Source organism: Micromys minutus (assembly GCF_963924665.1).
Source record: "Micromys minutus genome assembly, chromosome: 9".
Taxonomy (NCBI): domain Eukaryota; kingdom Metazoa; phylum Chordata; class Mammalia; order Rodentia; family Muridae; genus Micromys; species Micromys minutus.
This window is the reverse complement of record NC_137978.1, coordinates 44,111,625-44,130,071: the sequence shown is the minus strand read 5'-3', so window position 1 is coordinate 44,130,071 and position 18,447 is coordinate 44,111,625. Positions and strand designations below refer to the sequence as shown.

Below are 18,447 nucleotides of genomic sequence, written 5' to 3'. Positions count from 1 at the left end.
CATTACAGATGGTTGTGAGCCACCATGTCGTTGCTGGGAATTGAACTCAGGACCTCTGGAAGAGCAGTCAGTGCTCTTAACCACTGAGCCATCTCTGCAGCCCCCAGTAAGGGCTTTTCTATCCCAAGCTAATCTTGAAGTCCTGATCTTCCTGCCTCCACTTCAGTGCTGTGTGTAAAATAAGTCTATTCAGTAACGACAATTGAAGCTTAAGATATTTGGCAAAGCAGCTACTGAACTACATCCACAACCCCTCTGAAGAAGTCTTGTGACTGGGCTTAATGTTCCATGGATGTTTTATTATATAGGTTTATAATTGTTTAAAGTCAAATACCCAGGAAAATGCACACTGTAAGTTCCAGGACTAGTTCGATGCTATGACTAGCTCAGATTAAAAAAGCGTGGCCCTGAAAGGATTACTATCCAGTCACATTTTCTCATGGTCCCAGGCAGGGGTGGGTAAGGTCCATGCTGGTGGGAGCCTTTCCAAGCGCCTGTAAACTGAGCTAATGTGAGTAGGGTGACCTACGAAAAGGGATTGACAGTCTCAGCGGCAGACAAGAAGAGTGATTTGGATGAAATCAGGCACACTAATGTTATCTTACGGCATTTTGTTTCCTGGGGTTTTGATCTCAGTTTGTTTTGTTTCTGAGAGGATTTCATGGAATCCAGGCTGGTCTTGAACTCCCTGTGTAATGAGGACTGACCTTGAACTTTTGATCCTCCTGCTTCTACCTCCCAAGAGCCAGGATCACAGACCTACAATGCAGCTAATATTTGAGCATAGGTCTTTCGGATTCTCGAGCTGGGTCTTCTGAATTTTGTTAGCCAGATGTCTCCCCTTGCTTCCACATCAGCTTGGACGCAGCATAAAGTAACAAGACTTGTTTTGCTCTACTGCTTCAGGCAGGCCTCCCCAGGGCTCGCTTTGATCATCTAAAATCGAAAGTCAAAGCTACGAGTGAGAAGACGCTGAGCAGAAAGTCCAACTGAACACAAAAGTGCTGGGCCAGCCCGGGCACCGCAGGGAGACCCTGTCCGAAAACTAAACACATAAACAAACAAATAAACAAAGCCAGAGGTTAGGGTTGATAGAAGACCTTACAGGTGGGAGAATCTGAGCTTAGTCTCCACATCCCGCTGATAGGTACCCAGGCTTCCATTCTCCTGGAAGCCTGGGTAGGGCAGCGGCTGGAGAGATGGCGCAGGCGTTAATAGTCCCCGTGTTGCTTTTTCTCCAGACTTGAGTTCTGTTTCTAAAGGTCAAGTTGAATGGCTCAGCCTGCTGTTGCTTCAGTTCTGGGGGTCTCCAAAGGCCTCTATGTGCACCCACACAAATGTGCTACAGACACACATGGGGGAACATGCAACTAGAAATGAAAATAAAAACTTTTTTTTTAAGAAGGGGAGATGCGGAGGAACATTTGCACTGACACGTAGATCATGAGCAACATGCCTCTCAGGGCCTGACACAGCAATTGTGGCTTGGAGTAAAATGGTGCAGGATCCTTGAGAGACACAATGTGACATTTGAGGGGAAACTTAAAGATGGAGCTAAAATGTATCAGGTAGGTGTGAGAGTCACAAACACAGCTCAGGCAAGATGATCCGTCTGATGGAGACCCCCTCTGCTGAGCCTAACAATCTGAGTTCAATCCCGAGACCCACAAAGAGAGAACCTGTTCCTGAAATTGCCTTCCTACCTCCACACCCGAGCTGTAGCACACCACACATACACACACACACACACACACACACACACACACACACACACACACACTAAAAATTAAAGGAAAAAAAGACTAAGAAAAATAATGGTGGGTGAGCAGTAAAAGCAAAGTAGTTCAAAATACAAGTTGTGTGAGTGTGCCTGTAGCTGTGTGTGTGTGTGTGTGTGTGTGCCTGTGTGTGTGTTTGTGTGCATGTGTGTATGCTTCTGTATCTATTTTAACCATAATAGATTAAAGGACTAAGAGATGGAATTGGTTTTCTTGACATCAAAAACACGACTGTGTACCCCTTTATTAATCCTAAGCCTCAGAGACACGCAGTTCTCTGCTAGTTCAAGGCCCGCCTGGTCTACATAGTGAGTTTCAGGCTTCATGGGCAGCCAAAGCTACATAGTAAGACGTTAGCTAAAATAAATAAATAAATGTGAATCTTCTCTTCATGGTCAACCGTTTATTGAGGACCAGTGCTCAGGAAGGATGTACACAGGGATTCCAGAGGCTTTGGAGGGAGTCCAGCTCTGACTTGGTTAGAGAGGCTCTACTTTACCTGCTTGATTTCATTTGACAAAAAGTTTCCACAGCTAAGCCGAGCAAGTGAGCCAAAGTAGTTTACAGCCAACAGGTTTCTTTCTGTTGTTGAGAAGCAAAAGCATGTTTGAAGAAACCCTCTTGAAGGGGACTGTGGTTGTGAGTGGGGGTGGGGCTGCTGGACTTGGGCGAGGCTCCAAGGAGCTGGAACCTCTCAGCTTCAGCAGCTAGGCAGGGCGTTGTAAAGAGAAGGGACATACACCCTCCTTGGTGAGGAGTGTGGAATGAAAAATCCAGGTTTCCCCCAGACTTGTCAAAGTATGTGTGATGTCTCCCAGAGCTGAGGAGGCAGGAAGTGGGTAACTAGACTAACAAAGATGCCGGTGGCGGTTTGCCCATCCCAGGTGGGAGGGAGGGGACTAGCCCTGGGCCGGGACCTCCTGTGAACTCGCTGCTTGAGGGCTCAGAGTGAACCCCCCTCCCGTCTCGAGCTAGAATCCCACTTTTCAGCTCTTCTGTCTAATGGGGGCCTCTGAGTTGACAATCTCAGGTACTTTTTGTAACTTCCAGGGCAGTGCCCTAAGATGTCTGATATTGGGGGACCTGGCTTAGGGGGAGCTCCTTCAGGCCTTTCTACATTTCCTTCAGGGATCATGGGCTGTGTCTGCAGCTCAAACCCTGAAGATGACTGGATGGAGAACATTGACGTGTGTGAAAACTGCCACTATCCTATAGTCCCGCTGGACAGCAAGACTACGGTAAGAGGAAGATGAGATTGGTGAAGGGATGGGGGCGGGGAGATAGGATTGGTGAAGGGATGGGGGCGGGGAGATGGGATTGGTGAAGGGATGGGGGCGGGGAGATGGGATCGGTGAAGGGATGGGGGCGGGGAGATGGGATTGGTGAAGGGATGAGGGCGGGGAGATGGGATTGGTGAAGGGATGGCATGAGGAAGGAAGGTTGTGTAGCCAGAAGAAATAAGTAAATAAATAAATAAGCAAATAAACCACAACTAAAGGCTCTGGAAACAGCAGCATTCCCATCTTCCCTGGAGTACATCACCCAAGAGGTCCAGATAGAGGAAGGGACCTTCCTAAAGCCAAATGAACACATAACTGGTGAATTCAGAGACAAGGTCCAGGCAGGCTGGAGAAAGAGTGTAGAGGGAGGGGAACCAGGGTCAGATCTTGCCTTTTTTTTTTTTTTTTTTTTTTTTCTCTCTGATCCCAGCCTCATTTCCTACCTACATTCATTTCCTACAGCTGCCTATCCGGAATGGCTCTGAAGTTAGGGACCCGCTGGTCACCTATGAGGGCTCCCTCCCTCCAGCCTCCCCGCTGCAAGGTGACTCCATCCAGCAGCGTGTGAAACATAACACGGCCGGTGGATGCTTGGTTGTTCGTGTCCATACCCTCCTTCCCTTCTCTCCACCTCGTCTGCATCCTGTGCCTCTAGAAACCTGTTCCTGTCAGCCCCGGGCTGGTTTTTCTTGACTCTTCCTATCTTTACAGACAACCTGGTTGTCGCCCTGCACAGCTATGAGCCCTCCCACGACGGAGACTTGGGCTTTGAAAAGGGTGAACAGCTCCGAATCCTGGAGCAGTGAGTATGCCTCTAACCCACCTTGCCTGGTGTGTGTGTGTGTGTGTGTGTGTGTGTGTGTGTGTGTGTGTGTCCTCAGCCCTCCTGCACCCCTGACAGGCTCTGGCCTCAGCTGAGGGGTTTTGGAATGAGGTAGAAATCTCTAGAGTGCTTGATCCAGGGGAATGATGGCCTGGTCTAACTGGACACTCTGAGGGGTTTCCAGTGTCTATACACACCATGACCGTGGTCTCTGTGGTGTAGGAGCGGTGAGTGGTGGAAGGCTCAGTCCCTAACCACTGGCCAAGAAGGCTTCATCCCCTTCAACTTCGTGGCGAAAGCAAACAGCTTGGAGCCGGAACCGTGAGCAGGAAACCTCCGTGGGAATTGGGGAGGGGGGAGAGCACATCCAGGGATCTCAGAACAGGCCGTGGTCCTGGGAGTGGGAGGATGTTTGACTGGGATGGAGGAAGGATTGGACAAAGGTGGCACAGACTTTTAATCTGAGCGCTAGAGAGGGAGGGGCAGGCAGACTGAGTTTAAGGCCAGTCTGGTTTACAGAGGGAGTTCCAGGACAGCCAGGGCTGCACACACAAAAAAAAAAAAATCGATCAACAGCTGATGGTCTTGCGTCTGCCTTATATAGTTGGTTCTTCAAGAATTTGAGCCGTAAGGACGCCGAGCGGCAGCTTTTGGCGCCCGGGAACACGCATGGATCCTTCCTGATCCGGGAAAGCGAAAGCACCGCGGGTGAGAGGGCCTGGTGGGCGGAGCCTCGTTGTGGGCGGGGCTGTGAGGTGAGGGCGGGCGCCTGCGGGCGAGGAGGTGGGCGGGGTTGGGGAGCTGTAGGAAACTGATTTATGAAGGCAATTCCTTTTCTTTTCCCTCTTCAACTTCTCTTCTCTTCCCCCCTCTCCTCTCCAATCTTTCTTCAGGATCCTTTTCACTGTCAGTCAGAGACTTCGACCAGAACCAGGGAGAAGTGGTGAAACATTACAAGATCCGTAACCTAGACAACGGTGGCTTCTACATCTCCCCTCGTATCACTTTTCCCGGACTGCACGATCTGGTCCGCCATTACACCAGTGAGCTCCGGCGGAATGCGTTCACATGTGCCCATCCTAGCAGCCTATCTCCCCCCCCACCCCCCGCAGTCCTTCTTAGGGACCCTCCAAACATCTTTCATTCCCCTTCAGTGGATGAGGGATAGAGTACCTGACCCTGGACCCTGCAGGCTAATGTTGATGACCCACGTCTCCCCTTCCGTGTCAGTCTGTTTCCCCTGCGAGGAAAAGTGGAGAGAGGTGGGGGTTGAAGGGAGAATCCCAGGTTTCTAGTGACCGCCTTACTCTTCTCCTTTGTCCACGAAGACGCCTCCGATGGGCTGTGCACAAAGTTGAACCGTCCTTGCCAGACCCAGAAGCCCCAGAAACCGTGGTGGGAGGACGAATGGGAAGTTCCCAGGGAGACACTGAAGTTGGTTGAGCGGCTGGGAGCTGGCCAGTTCGGGGAAGTGTGGATGGGTGAGTGTGGCCCTCACGACTGATCGGAAAGAGAAGAGGAGATGTGAGCTTCCTCTCACACTGGTGTCTATTCAGGAGGGCTGCCTAGTTCGTCATGACCTCTGTAACTCCTCCACCCGTGCCCCATCTCCCAGGATACTACAACGAACACACGAAGGTGGCAGTGAAGAGTCTGAAGCAAGGGAGTATGTCCCCCGATGCCTTCTTGGCAGAGGCTAACCTCATGAAGCAGCTGCAACACCCGCGGCTAGTGCGGCTTTACGCAGTGGTCACCCAGGAGCCCATCTACATCATCACAGAATACATGGAGAACGGTGGGTGTCCTCCTATGTCCAGCCGCTTGAGGGCGCTATTGAGGTCCCACTACCTTTTGCACGAAGGATAGGAATGTGCTTTTTTTTTTTTCCTCTAGCCTGCCACTGAGAGATTTCTAAGGACGCTTTCCTGAGCCCCTAGGCTTTGGAAACATGTTCATTCTGATAGTCCCTGATCTGCAGTTTCTGAAGGCCCACATGAATTTCAGAATGCTTGACCCAAGAAATAGTATGTGGTTCCTGGTGTCTGAAGAGGCATGAAAAGGGTGTGGGATACCCAGGAATCACAGACGGTTGTGAGCCAATGGGGATTGAACCCGGGTCTTCTGGAAGGGCAGCCAGTGCTCTCAAACGCTGAGCCACCAATATGTAGTAAGTTTGTTAAGGATCCTGGAGTCTGGCCACCTGGATGGAGTTGAGGCTTTATAATTGTATGGCTTTCGGCGGCTCAGATCACTGCTTTCTGCTCCAAATAGGTCTTTTTAATCTGTAAAATAGTGGGTCTCGGGCCTGCAAGATGGCTCAGCAGGTAAAGGTGCTTCCTGACAAGCCTGACAAACAATGCCTGGAATCTACATGATAGAGGAAAAGAGCTGACTCTTACACGTTTTCCTCTGGTCTCCATACGTGTGCGATGGCACATGTATGTGCAGCCCCCTATGAATAAATACATTTTATTTAACTAAAACATAGCGTCACTAATGGAAGAACAACTTCCCCATATGGTTGCTATGGGGATGGAAGAGAACAGTTCCTGTCCAGCCTCGTTTTTATGTGGTTTGTATTTTTTGGGGTACAAAATCTGTCCATCTCTCAAGAAGGGAAACAAACTGCTCATTGGTTAATGATTTCTGGAAATGGCAAATAGGTTTTCTTATTATTTCTAATAGTTTAAATTTTTTTTCTTTTCAAGACAGGGTTTCTCTGTGTAGCTCTGGCTGTCCTGAAACTCACTCTGTAGACCAGGCTGTCCTTGAAGTCAAAGATCCGATTGCCTCTGTCTCCTGAGTGCTGGGATTAAAGGCGTATGCCATCAAACCCAGCTAAGACCTGAGTTTGATAATGGACACTGGGAAAAGCAGTTTGTGACTTAGGGATGTTCCCAAAGACCCCAGGAATGTAGATAGTGAAGATATTTCATTGCTCTCTTTTTGGTTTAGCTTTCAAGACAGGGTTCAAGGGTTCAAGACAGAGTTTCTCTGTGTCCTTTGCCTCCCCAGTGCAGGGATTAAAGGATGTGCCACCACCACAAGGCTTTTTTTTTTTTTTTTTTTTTAAACACAGGGTTTCTCTGTGTAGCCTTTGCTGTTCTGGAATTCACTCTGTAGACCAGGATGGCTTTGAACTCACAGAGATCGGTCTGCCTCTGCCCTCCCCAGGGATTAAAGCTGTGTACTCCCTGGCCACTTTTTTGTGGTTGTCGTTTTTGTTTTTTTTTAAGACAGGGTTTCTCTGTGTAGCCCTGCCTCTCCTGGTCCAGAACTCAGAGATCCACCTACCTCTGCCTCCTGAATGCTGGGATTAAAACTTGTACCCCCATTGTCCTGCTAATTAGGTGAAGGAATTTATGATGATAGTGTAGAAGAGTGAGCCAGCTGGACAGGACAAGGAAAGGAGAAACTTCTAGAGAACAAGAGATGAAGCAAAGAGACTTGGAAGGAAGGGTCTAGCTGTCTGTGTGAAGAATCCAACTCTAGTCTATAATAGAGAAAGGCAGGTCAGTGAGAAGACACAGCAGGGATCATGAAGGCTTTGGCTGCTGTGCGCATGGGGCTCTTCCTTAACTGATGGCAAGCAGTCTCTAGATCCTCTGCCCATACCTCATCCTAACCCTCTGGTCATCCCATATGCTACATCATCCCCCGCCTTGCACACAGCATCCGCCATCCCCACTTGGGCACAGCATCTACCACTCCATCCCTAAGCACACATTCTTTTCTCAGTCCTCATTCTTCCTTGGCATAGACAGGCACGGCTTCCAGAACCTAGGTGGATCTGGAAGGGTCTAGGGGCTTCCTCCCGGGCAATGTAAGTCAACAACTCTTGCTTTTGCTTACAGGGAGCCTAGTAGATTTTCTCAAGACTCCCTCAGGCATCAAGTTGAACATCAACAAACTTTTGGACATGGCAGCCCAGGTAAGGAGCTTGGCAGAGGGCTGGGTATGGTGGCAAGTCAGTGGGGTAAAGACAGACTGGTGACCTATTCCCGGCCTGCAGATTGCAGAGGGCATGGCATTCATCGAAGAGCAGAATTACATCCATCGTGACCTGCGGGCTGCCAACATCCTGGTGTCTGACACTCTGAGCTGCAAGATTGCAGACTTTGGCCTGGCACGCCTCATTGAGGACAACGAGTACACGGCCCGGGAGGGTAGGTGTGGGATAGAGAGGAGGTTCATGGCCTGCAGTAGAGCAAGCACACACAGGCGAACTAACTGTGCTTCCCTCTAGGGGCCAAATTTCCCATTAAGTGGACAGCACCAGAAGCCATTAACTATGGGACCTTCACCATCAAGTCAGATGTGTGGTCCTTCGGGATCCTGCTGACGGAGATAGTCACCCATGGTCGAATCCCTTACCCAGGTGAGCTTTAAGAGGAGCAACTCCAAGTCTACAAGGAAGAGGAGCAAATCCATACCTTCCCGCTCACTTCTTCCCATGCCCAGACTCTGAAGCTTCTAGTTGCTTCTCTTCCATCCACTTGGGCTTCTGACTCTGAAATCCTCTATTAGATGCTTCATTTCCTAGCTGGCTTCTGCCTCAGCCTCTGAGTCTCCACACTTCTCTCCAAAATTCCAGCTTCTCCTTCCTTATGGCATAGGCCACTTAATATGCCAGAAGTAAAAGCTTTCTCTCCCCCCCCCCCCGTGTGTGTGTGTATGTGTGTGTGTGTGTGAGAGAGAGAGAGAGAGAGGGTTTCTCTGTGTGGCCCTGGCTGTCCAGGAACTCACTATGTAGACCAGGCTAACTTAGAGATCCATTTGTCTCTGCCTCCAAAATGCTGGGATTAAGTGTGCCACCACTGCCTGACCCCCCGCCCCCTTTTTTTTTTTTAATACGAGATGAGAATAGTGCTTAGGGCACACTAAGCCATTGCTAGTCATGACTCTGTTATGTTACCCTCTGTGTCTTATTCCTGCTTCTGCCTCACTAGGAGGTTCCTGTATTACAGGCCTGTGCCTATGTACCTGGGGCTCAAACCCAGGTTCTGTGCATGCAAGGTGAGTGTACTGCCACTGAGCCATACTTCTAAGCCTGGAGGTGGGATTTTTCTAGAAGGAATTTGATAATCTTTGTGGAAAGAAAATGCCATAGGAAGGAGTAAGAGGTTTGTCTTAGTTCGGGTTTTACTGCTGTGAACAGACATCATGACCAAGCCAAATCTTATAAATGACATTTAATTGGGGCTGGCTCACAGGTTCAGAGGTTCAGTTGATTATCATCAAGATGAGAGCATGGCAGCTTCCAGCCAGGCATGGTGCAGGAGGAGCTGAGAGCTCTACATCTGGAAGCCAGAAACAGACTGGGCATCCTCAGGCAGCTAGGAGGAGTGTCTCCAAGCCCACACCCACAGAGACACACTTCCTCCAACAAGGCCACACCTTCTAATAGTGCCACTCCCTGGGCCAAGCATATGCAAACCATCACAAGGTTATAGAGTTCAGAGTCCAGATTGGCAGAAACTTCCCACAGGCCCAGGGCAACTGGCTCTGAAATTTGATCCCAGGAATGTAAAGGCACTTTGAATCAGGTTAGATTCCTCCAACAGTTAGAGGCTAAAAGATTTCCCAGCTCTGGGCTTGTCTTATCTCACAGTCTCGTAGTCAACTCCTGGTCCCCGTCCCAAAAGCTAGAGGTACCTCAACATTGCTCTGGCTGAGGTCTCTCATCAAGCCCTGACTGCCCCATCATTGTCATGAAGTAAGAGCAATCTCAGGTATATCTTATAAAAGAGCGCCTCCTAGTCAGACACATCTTATATGTCGATTCATTCAATCCTCTTTATAACTCAGTGAGGAGGAACAAGGGTTTATTTACTCTGTGTTCTAGAAGAGGAAGCCGAAGAGGTGGCTCAGTCAAGGTCCTGCAGCTGGCATGCACTTTATTGAGTGTGTACTGTATGGATACCATAGGTGTGGGCCAGACATTCATTTAGCAGGAAACGCCAGTGTGCTTTACCTTAATGACTACTAGCGTCAGTTTGGATTGGTAGTTCCGTATTCGGAACCTCACCCGTGTTGGTCAGCATCCTACAGCTGAAAACAAAAACATCAAAGACTCCTGAAGATACTCCCAGATGATCCAGAGGTTAAAAGCATGTACTGAAGCAGGCCTGATGACCCAAGTTCAATCCCCGGTATTCATGTAAAGGTAGAAGAGAACCCGCATTTTTAATATTTAATTAATTAATTAATTAATTTTTTATTTATTTATGTTCATTTATATTTTTGGAGATGGGGTTTCTCTGTATAACCCCTGACTGTGTTGGAACTCGCTTCATAGACCAGGATTTCCTTCAACAGAGATATGGTTGCCTCTGCCTCCACCTTCTGAGTGTTGGGATTAAAGGCGTGGTGGCCTGGCTGAGATCCCACACTTAAGAGTTGTTGTATGAGGGGTTTGGGGAGGCTTGAGAGATGGCTCAGGAGCTAAGGGCACTGGCTGCTCTTCCAGAGGACCTGGGTTCAGGTCTCAGCATCCATAAAACAGATTACAGCTGTCTATAGCTCCAGTTCCAAGGAATTCAATGTCCTCTTCTGGCCTCCTTGGGCACTGCACACATGTGATATGTGTACATGTCAAACACACTTATATGCATAGAAATAAAATTTTAAGCTGAAGATGGTGGCACACACCTTGATCCCAGCACTTGGGAGGCAGAAGCAGGTGAATCTCTGGGTTTAAAGCCAACCTGATATCCAGAGGCCAGGGATACACTGAGAAACCATGTTTCAACCCTCCCCCAAAATAAAATAATTAAAAATCATTTTTTAAAAAGTTGTTCTCTGATCTCCACATATGTGCCTTGGCCCCTATGTAGGCCTACTCACATCAGACACAAAATTAATAACAATGAATTAAATAGAACATTAAAAATTTTTTTTAATTTATTATATATATATATATATATATATATATATATATATATATGTACACAATTGCTGTCTTCAGACACACCAGAAGAGGGCACCAGATCCTCTATTACAAATAGTTGTGAGCTACCATGTGGTTGCTAGGATTTGAACTCAGGACCTCTGGAAGAGCAGTCAGTGCTCAAACTCTGAGCCATCTCTCCAAACCTAAAAAAATTTTTTTTTAAAAGAAGGGAGTTTGCTGAGCATGATCATACATCCTTTAATCCCAGAATTTAGGAGGTGGAGGTGGGCAGATCTTATTTTGTTTTCTCTGTGTAACTCTGACTGTCTTGGAACTCTGTAAACCAGGCTGGCCTCAAACTCTCAAAAATCCTTTATCTCTGGTGCTGAGATTAAAGGTGTGCCACCACTCCCATCTTAGACCCCATTTCTTTTTCTTTTTTTTAAAGATTTATTTATTTTTTATACATGTGAGTACACTGTCACTGTCCTCACTCAGACACACCAGAAGAGTGTGATCACATCAGATCCTATTACAGATGGTTGTGAGCCACCATGTAATTGCTGTGACTTAAACGCAGGACCTCTGGAAGAACAGTCAGTGCTCTTAATTGCTGAGTCACCTCTCTAGCCCTAGACCCCATTTCTTAAAGGCTTTACCATCTCCCACTAATGGTATGAACTGAGATTAGGTTTACAACACATGGGGAGATCCAAACTAAAGACTGGGGTTGTAGCTCAATGGAGTGCTTGTCTAATGCAAGTAAGGTGCTGTATTCAATTCCATGTACCATAGAAGTAGACAGACAGACAGACAGAACAAGCCAGCTGTGGTGGTGCATATCTTTAGTCCTAGCACTTGAGAGACTGAGGCAGGTGGATCTCTGAGTTTGAGGCCAGCCTGGTCTACAGAGTGAGTTCCAATATAGTCAGAGCTACACAGAGGAACCCTATCTCAAAAACAAACAACAAAGAAAGAAAGAGGATAGGAGAGAAAGAGAAAAATCTAGTGTGGCATCAGCTTTGCTTTTAGGTTTCCAAAACTTAAAGGCTTGAGGTTTCTTCTTCCATCAACCTTCCAGGAATGACCAACCCTGAAGTCATTCAGAACCTGGAGAAAGGCTACCGCATGGTGCGACCTGACAACTGTCCGGAAGAGCTGTACCACCTCATGATGCTGTGCTGGAAGGAGCGCCCGGAGGACAGGCCCACATTTGACTACCTTCGGAGCGTTTTGGATGACTTCTTCACAGCCACAGAGGGCCAGTACCAGCCCCAGCCTTGAGAGGCCTTGTGGTCCCAGGACCCTCCTAATCCCTTTGCCCTGGCTAGGGCAGATGGAAGTCTTGTGCCATATCCATGTGGCCTGTGCACACATGGATTCTGACTGTGTACATGAAGCCTGTGCGTGTGCCATACATGGCAGGTTTTGTCTTGTGCACACATCTGTAGTTATATGGGTTCTGCACATGTGTCTTATACCCATGGAACATATGAGTCTAAGTCTTGGATACCACCTAAGATGTCTCTTTCTGGACCATTCCATTTCCTGAAACCATAGAGAGGGGAGGGCCTGTGACTGATGCGTGTTTCTGTCACTGCCTTTGTGAGGGCCTCCAGGAAGGTCCTCCTTGTGGGCTGCCATCCAATCTAATATCTCTGTGTGTTCTGCCTTGGTGCCTAGCACACACCAGGAGCTCAATAAAAGTCTGTTGAATTAAGGTTGTATATTTTTATATTGCACGCTTCGTTTCTTTATGGTAGATAATGGGGGGAGGGCATCAGAAGAGAGAGACCAGGGTTGCCAGTGGATGGCCCAGCCTGGGTTCTCCTGCTGTGAGTGGCCAATATTACTACAGGATATTTCACCTGTAATCTGTTTGTCTCTCTACTGAACATGGGAAGGACCATTATCAGGTAAAACATATGGTGTGAAGCCCTGGTTGTTGAGAGTCAATCCACCTGAGAGATGAGTGTGGGGCCTCTGGAATCGCTACTCAAACCGTGTACAGCATCTCAATTAAACAAGAATAGTTTATTGAATGCATACCATAATACCGGACGTCCAGGTCCACGAGAAGGAAAAACATAATTGTGGCACTGGTCTGCTCTCAGAGTAGACTTCTTATAGGAAAAACCAGGCTCAGAAGTTTAAAGGACAAGGAAAATGGTTGGCTCACTAGGCAAAGTGTTATCAGCTAACCTTTAAGCTGATTGGTCCTGAGTAAGGTGAGGGAGGGGGTGGAAGGGTGGTGAACAGGAGGATTTCAGAACCTCGAGATAACTGAGGATGAGTATCAGAACCATTACCTTTTATAGTGGCATTCTTCAGTGTCAGCCACAAAAAAAAGAGAGAGAGAAAGAAAGAAAGAAAGAAAGAAAAAGAAAAGAGGAAAAGAAGGAAGGAAGGAAGAAAGAAAGAAAGAAAGAAAGACAGACAGACAGAACTAATGAAAACCAAACAGCCAGGCAGTGGTGGGATTCACTTTTAATTCAGCACAGGAAGCAGAGGAAGGTGGATCTCTCAAATTTGAGGCCATCTTGGTCTACAGCATAAGTTTTAGGACAGCCAGGACTACATGGAGAAATCAGGTCTCAGACACCAGGGAAGAAAAAAAAAATACAGGAAAAGTTTGTGAACCAAAGACAGCACTAGAGATAAGGTTAACTCTCTTTGTGTAGATTTATTTTTATGTCTGTAAGTGTTTTGCCTTCAAGTATGTATGTGTACCATGTGCATGTCTAGTGCTCTCAGAGGTCAGATCGGATGTCAGAAATGTAGTTAGGGATGGCTATGTGCCACCATGAGGATGCTGGGAATGGTCTTCTGTGAGAGCAGCAATGTTCCTAACAGCCGAGCCATCTCTCTAAACTATCATTTCATTAAAAAGTGTGTGTTTGTGTGTGTGTTATGTGTGTGTGGTGTGTATGTGTGTGTAGTATGTTTGTGTGTGTGGTATGTGTGTGGTATGTGTGGTGTCTGTGTGTGTATGGTGTGTGTGTGTGTGTGTGTGTAGTGTGTGTTGTATGTGTGTGTATGTGTGGTATGTGTGGTGTCTGTGTGTGGTGTGTGTATATAGTGTGTGTGGTATGTGTGTGGTATGTGTGGTGTCTGTGTGTGTATGGTGTGTGTGTGGTGTGTATGTGTGGTGTGTGTGTGGTAGGTGTGTGTGTGGTGTGTATGTGTGGTATATGTGGTATGTGTGGTATGTGTGTGGTAGGTGTGTGATGTGTGTGTGGTGTGTGTGTTATGTGTGTGTAGTTTGTGTGTGTATGTGTGGTATATGTGGTGTGTGTGTGGTAGGTGTGTGATATGTGTGTGTGGTGTGTATGTGTGTGTATGGTATTTGAGTGTAGTATGTCTGTGTGTGTGGTATGTGTGTGGTATGTGTGGTGTCTGTGTGTTGTATGTGTGTGTATGTGTGGTATGTGTGGTGTGTGTGTGTGTGGTAGGTGTGTGATATGTGTGTGTGGTGTGTATGTGTGTGTTTGGTATTTGAGTGTAGTATGTTTGTGTGTGTGGTATGTGTGGTGTCTGTGTGTGTGTGGTGTGTGTGTGTGTAGTGTGTGTGGTATGTGTGTGTATGTGTGGTGTCTGTGTGTGGTGTGTGTATATAGTGTGTGTGGTATGTGTGGTGTGTGTTTGGTAGGTGTGTGTGTGGTGTGTATGTGTGGTGTGTGTGTGGTAGGTGTGTGTGTGGTGTGTATGTGTGGTGTGTGTGTGGTAGGTGTGTGTGTGGTGTGTATGTGTGGTATATGTGGTATGTGTGGTATGTGTGTGGTAGGTGTGTGATGTGTGTGTGGTGTGTGTGTTATGTGTGTGTAGTTTGTGTGTGTATGTGTGGTATATGTGGTGTGTGTGGTAGGTGTGTGATATGTGTGTGTGGTGTGTATGTGTGTGTATGGTATTTGAGTGTAGTATGTTTGTGTGTGTGGTATGTGTGGTGTCTGTGTGTGTGTGGTGTGTGTGTGTGTAGTGTGTGTGGTATGTGTGGTGTCTGTGTGGTATGTGTGGTGTGTGTGTGGTAGGTGTGTGATATGTGTGTGTGGTGTGTGTATGTGTGGTATGTGTGTGTGTATATGTGAAAAGGCTAGGAGGTTAGATCATAGCGACTGCCCTTGTAGAAAAGATCAGCAGCAGCTTATATTCTATCTAGAACTTTCCCTAACATGCTCCTGGCATGTAGCAGCCCAGGGTAGGATGGCACAACAGGCTTTGTTTCCTAAATTATGGCTTTATGTTCTATGTAGCACTTCCAGTGGCCCAAGCTTAGAGATTCTCTACCTTCTGAAGCCAGGCAACCCTTACCTTTAAAGTCTATAAGTGTAAGGAATTCCCTTTGTTCTGCTGACTCCTGCCAGATCTCTTATCCTAATTTCCCTGAGCCAGGAGTGTCCAGCATTCCTAAGGAATGTTTCACCTGAAAAACAAACACATCGAGAAAAAAACCAACCGGCCACCCTGAGTTGCCGTGAGAGTTGGGATAAGTAGAAGTCTGATACTTTTACACTGTGTGTGTGTGTGTGTGTGTGTGTGTGTGTGTACATGCATGTCATGGTAGAGTCTTGGTGCCTGCATGCCTGCATACCAGCAGAGTCAGAGGACAACGTTAGAGAATCAGACTTGGGCAGCAAACTCATGTCCTCCAATTTAAGAGTATCTTTACCAACTAAGCCTGTTTCACTGGCCCAGGCCAGTGTACTCTACCCCAATAATCCAACTTCACCTCACAAAACCCAAAAGTTAAGTGTGAGTTACCTCCCTTTTATATACGGCCATCTTTTTCTTTTCTTTTCTTTTTACAGATACTCATTTGAAGGATTGTATTTAAGCCAGGCGTGGTACCTCTTGCTTGTAAACCCAGTATTCCAAGGCTGAGGCAGGAGGATCAACGGGAGTTTGAAGCTATGCTCAGCCACATAGTAAATTCTAGGGCATCCTGGGATGTAAAAACCAAAACTAAATGAAGAGTTCCATTTGACTTCAGATACATCTTTAAGGATTTATTATCATGTGTCTGCATGAACTCCTGTGCAGGTATAGTTGATTCAGCTGCTGGGAACTGGGGAGCCTCTGTCAGAGTAGTGATATCTCTTAACTGCCAAGACATTTGCCTGCCTCTTTGGATACATCTGTTTGTTTGTTGTTTGGTTATTTCTTCTTTTGATACAGGGTCTCAGTTTGTAGAACCCGGGCTGGCCTTGAACCTTGGATAGGCTTTGGCTAACTTCCAAAATGTTTCAGTGTAGTATTGATAGCTTCCAGGCACATTTGAGGCCTTGATTTTATGGTAGATAAAATTCTCAAAAAGGCCCAATGGGCTGGCAAGTCTGTGTGATCCCATGAGGCAGTGTGCCATGCCATAATCTACTGGGGAGTGGAGGCTGAAAGGTGAGCGAGTTCAAGGCCATCCCCAGTGAGTTACACAGTGAATTATGAGACTGTGTCTAAAAACCAACACACACACACACATATGCATACTCACATACATAGAAGCATACTCACAAACACACACACATACCCTTTGATATCTTGTAGTGTTTATATCTTAATAAGAGAATATGTAGAGAAATATAATATATACTAAAGGAAAAATGAAAGTTGGTCATGTTTGGGGGAAGAGTTACTGATTTTTCATGCTTTCTTTTATTATTACATTTTATGTCTTCTTTTTCTTTTTTTAAAGATTTGTTTATTTATTGCATATAAGTGCACTGTAGCTGTCTTCAGACACACTAGAAAAGGGCAACAGATCTTATTACAGATGGTTGTGAGCCACCATGTGGTTGCTGAGATTTGAACTCAAGACCTCTGGAAGAGCAGTCAGTGTTCTTAACCACTGAGCCATCTCTCCAGCCCCACATTTTATGTTTTCATTACTGTTTGTGCCACAACTTTCAGGAATTGCTTTTATCCTTCTACCTCATGGCTCCCGGGGATCAAATGTAGGTCATCTGGCTTGGAGATTGGCAAGACTTTGACCACGAATCCATTATGGTCGTCCAAGAGTTACAATTGGAAGGATATCACTAAAGTGGCAGAGATTTTTGTACTAAGGATAGAGAATCTTAGAGCCTCATGTATGCTCAGCAGACACTCCACCAATTTTGCAACATTAGGTACACCTCCAGTCCAAGAAGGGGTTTTGTTGTTTTTAACAGGCTCTTGCTTTGTGGTCTTGGCTCACCTGAACTCAAGACTTTCCTATATTTGGGTCTTGAGTGCTGGGATCTCAGGTGTGCCCTTCAGGGGTCAATATTTTCACCTTTACCTTCAAGATAATTCATTTAGCCAATTTGTATAACTGGGAAGATTTTATATCTAAAACTCTCGATCTGGTGTGTCTCTTGAACAATGAGGGCTTTGGTGTCCTGGAGTTTGCCTGTCCTAATGAAGCAAGTACTGACCATCTAGCTCAGTTGGGACATGAATTCTCCTTCCACTCACTACTATCCTAAGTCGAGTGTTAACAACTATTTATCACCAAACCTGGTGCTGCTGTTCTCAGGTTAAAGAGGAAAACGAAGAAAGAGAATTAAAATCAAAATTAAAAAAAAAAAAACAAACAAACAAACCAAACAAACCTGGCTTTAAAAAACTAAACTTCGAAATGGCAGTATATTTGATAAAGGCAGGGAGGGGCCATATATTCCTGTAAGGATGTTTAAAGCTCCAGGTTTTAAAATGAGCAAACAAACAATGTCTGAGCTGTAGGAGTATAAACTCATTCATTTATACCCCCTGCCTGGCCTCTGTGGGCATGTAAGGTCGTAAACCTTGTTCCACCTCTTACAAAGGCTTCAATACCTATGATTTCATTCCGTAGTAGGTACTGTGAATAGCCATGGAGCTGGTAAACTTTGGGGTTGGCTTCTCTCTATGGTGCAAAGATGGAAAAGGAGTCCTAGATGGTAAGTAGACCCACCTAAAGCCAGTAGGGAAGCAGACACAAAGATCTATTCTGGTATGAAACTCATGTGGCACTATGTCCAGCTGCTGTGGCTTAAAAACAAGCCCAGCACAGACCCCTTTGGTCGATCAGTAATAGCTAATTGAGGATTGATGGATTAAAGATCTGTTGTGGTGGTTCTGTAGGAGTATGGGAGATGACAGTTTCCTGCTGTCTAGACACTCCCAGACATTTGTCAGTGTCTAAGGACAGTTTTGGGTGTCACGGTATGGGTGTGTGTGGGGGGGTGCTGCTACTTACTGGCATCTAAGAAGGCCGAGCATGCCAATTAACATTGTAGAGACCGGAAGACAGCCCCTATAACAAAGAATGTCCGTAATTGCAAGGTTAAGAAATTTTGCTTGTCATGGCTTGGGGGTGAGGGAAGTGGTGAAGGTCTTAATTCCAGCACTCCGGAGATAGAGACAGGCTGAGTTCTGAGTTGGAGGCAAACCTGGTCTACAGAGTATATTACAGAACAGTCAGGGTTACAGAAAGAAACCGTCTCTAAAACCAAAAATGAACGAACGAACGAACAAACCAACCCAAACCACAGGCTATCAGTTTAGAAAAATTGTAAGTTCTGGGTAGGTGAGATGGTTCAGGGCATAAAAGTGCCTGCCACCATGCCTGGCCTCGAGTTCAATCCCCTGGACCTAAATTAATGAAAGGAGAGAACTAATGCCTCCTGTTTCTTGCATGTGGTTCTCTGATTCCCGTCTCAG

General features: G+C 46.5%; 1 protein-coding gene across 2 annotated transcripts; it reads left to right on the top strand.

Moving 5' to 3' along the window:
• Positions 1–2,780: 2,780 nt before the first annotated feature.
• On the top strand, positions 2,781–12,057 carry LCK (LCK proto-oncogene, Src family tyrosine kinase; the record flags this gene model as incomplete). Of its 2 annotated transcripts, XM_080920716.1 has the most annotated exons (13): positions 2,781–2,808; positions 2,907–3,016; positions 3,521–3,602; positions 3,770–3,860; positions 4,104–4,202; positions 4,486–4,589; positions 4,775–4,924; positions 5,210–5,362; positions 5,497–5,676; positions 7,736–7,812; positions 7,894–8,047; positions 8,128–8,259; positions 11,855–12,057. In XM_080920716.1, the coding sequence occupies 13 exons, from the start codon at positions 2,781–2,783 to the stop codon at positions 12,055–12,057; spliced, it is 1,563 nt and encodes a 520-aa protein (XP_080776842.1). The 2 variants fall into 2 exon arrangements, with proteins under 2 accessions (XP_080776842.1, XP_080776843.1); XM_080920717.1 differs by lacking the exons at positions 2,781–2,808; positions 5,210–5,362 and having other exon boundaries at positions 2,912–3,016.
• Positions 12,058–18,447: the final 6,390 nt, after the last annotated feature.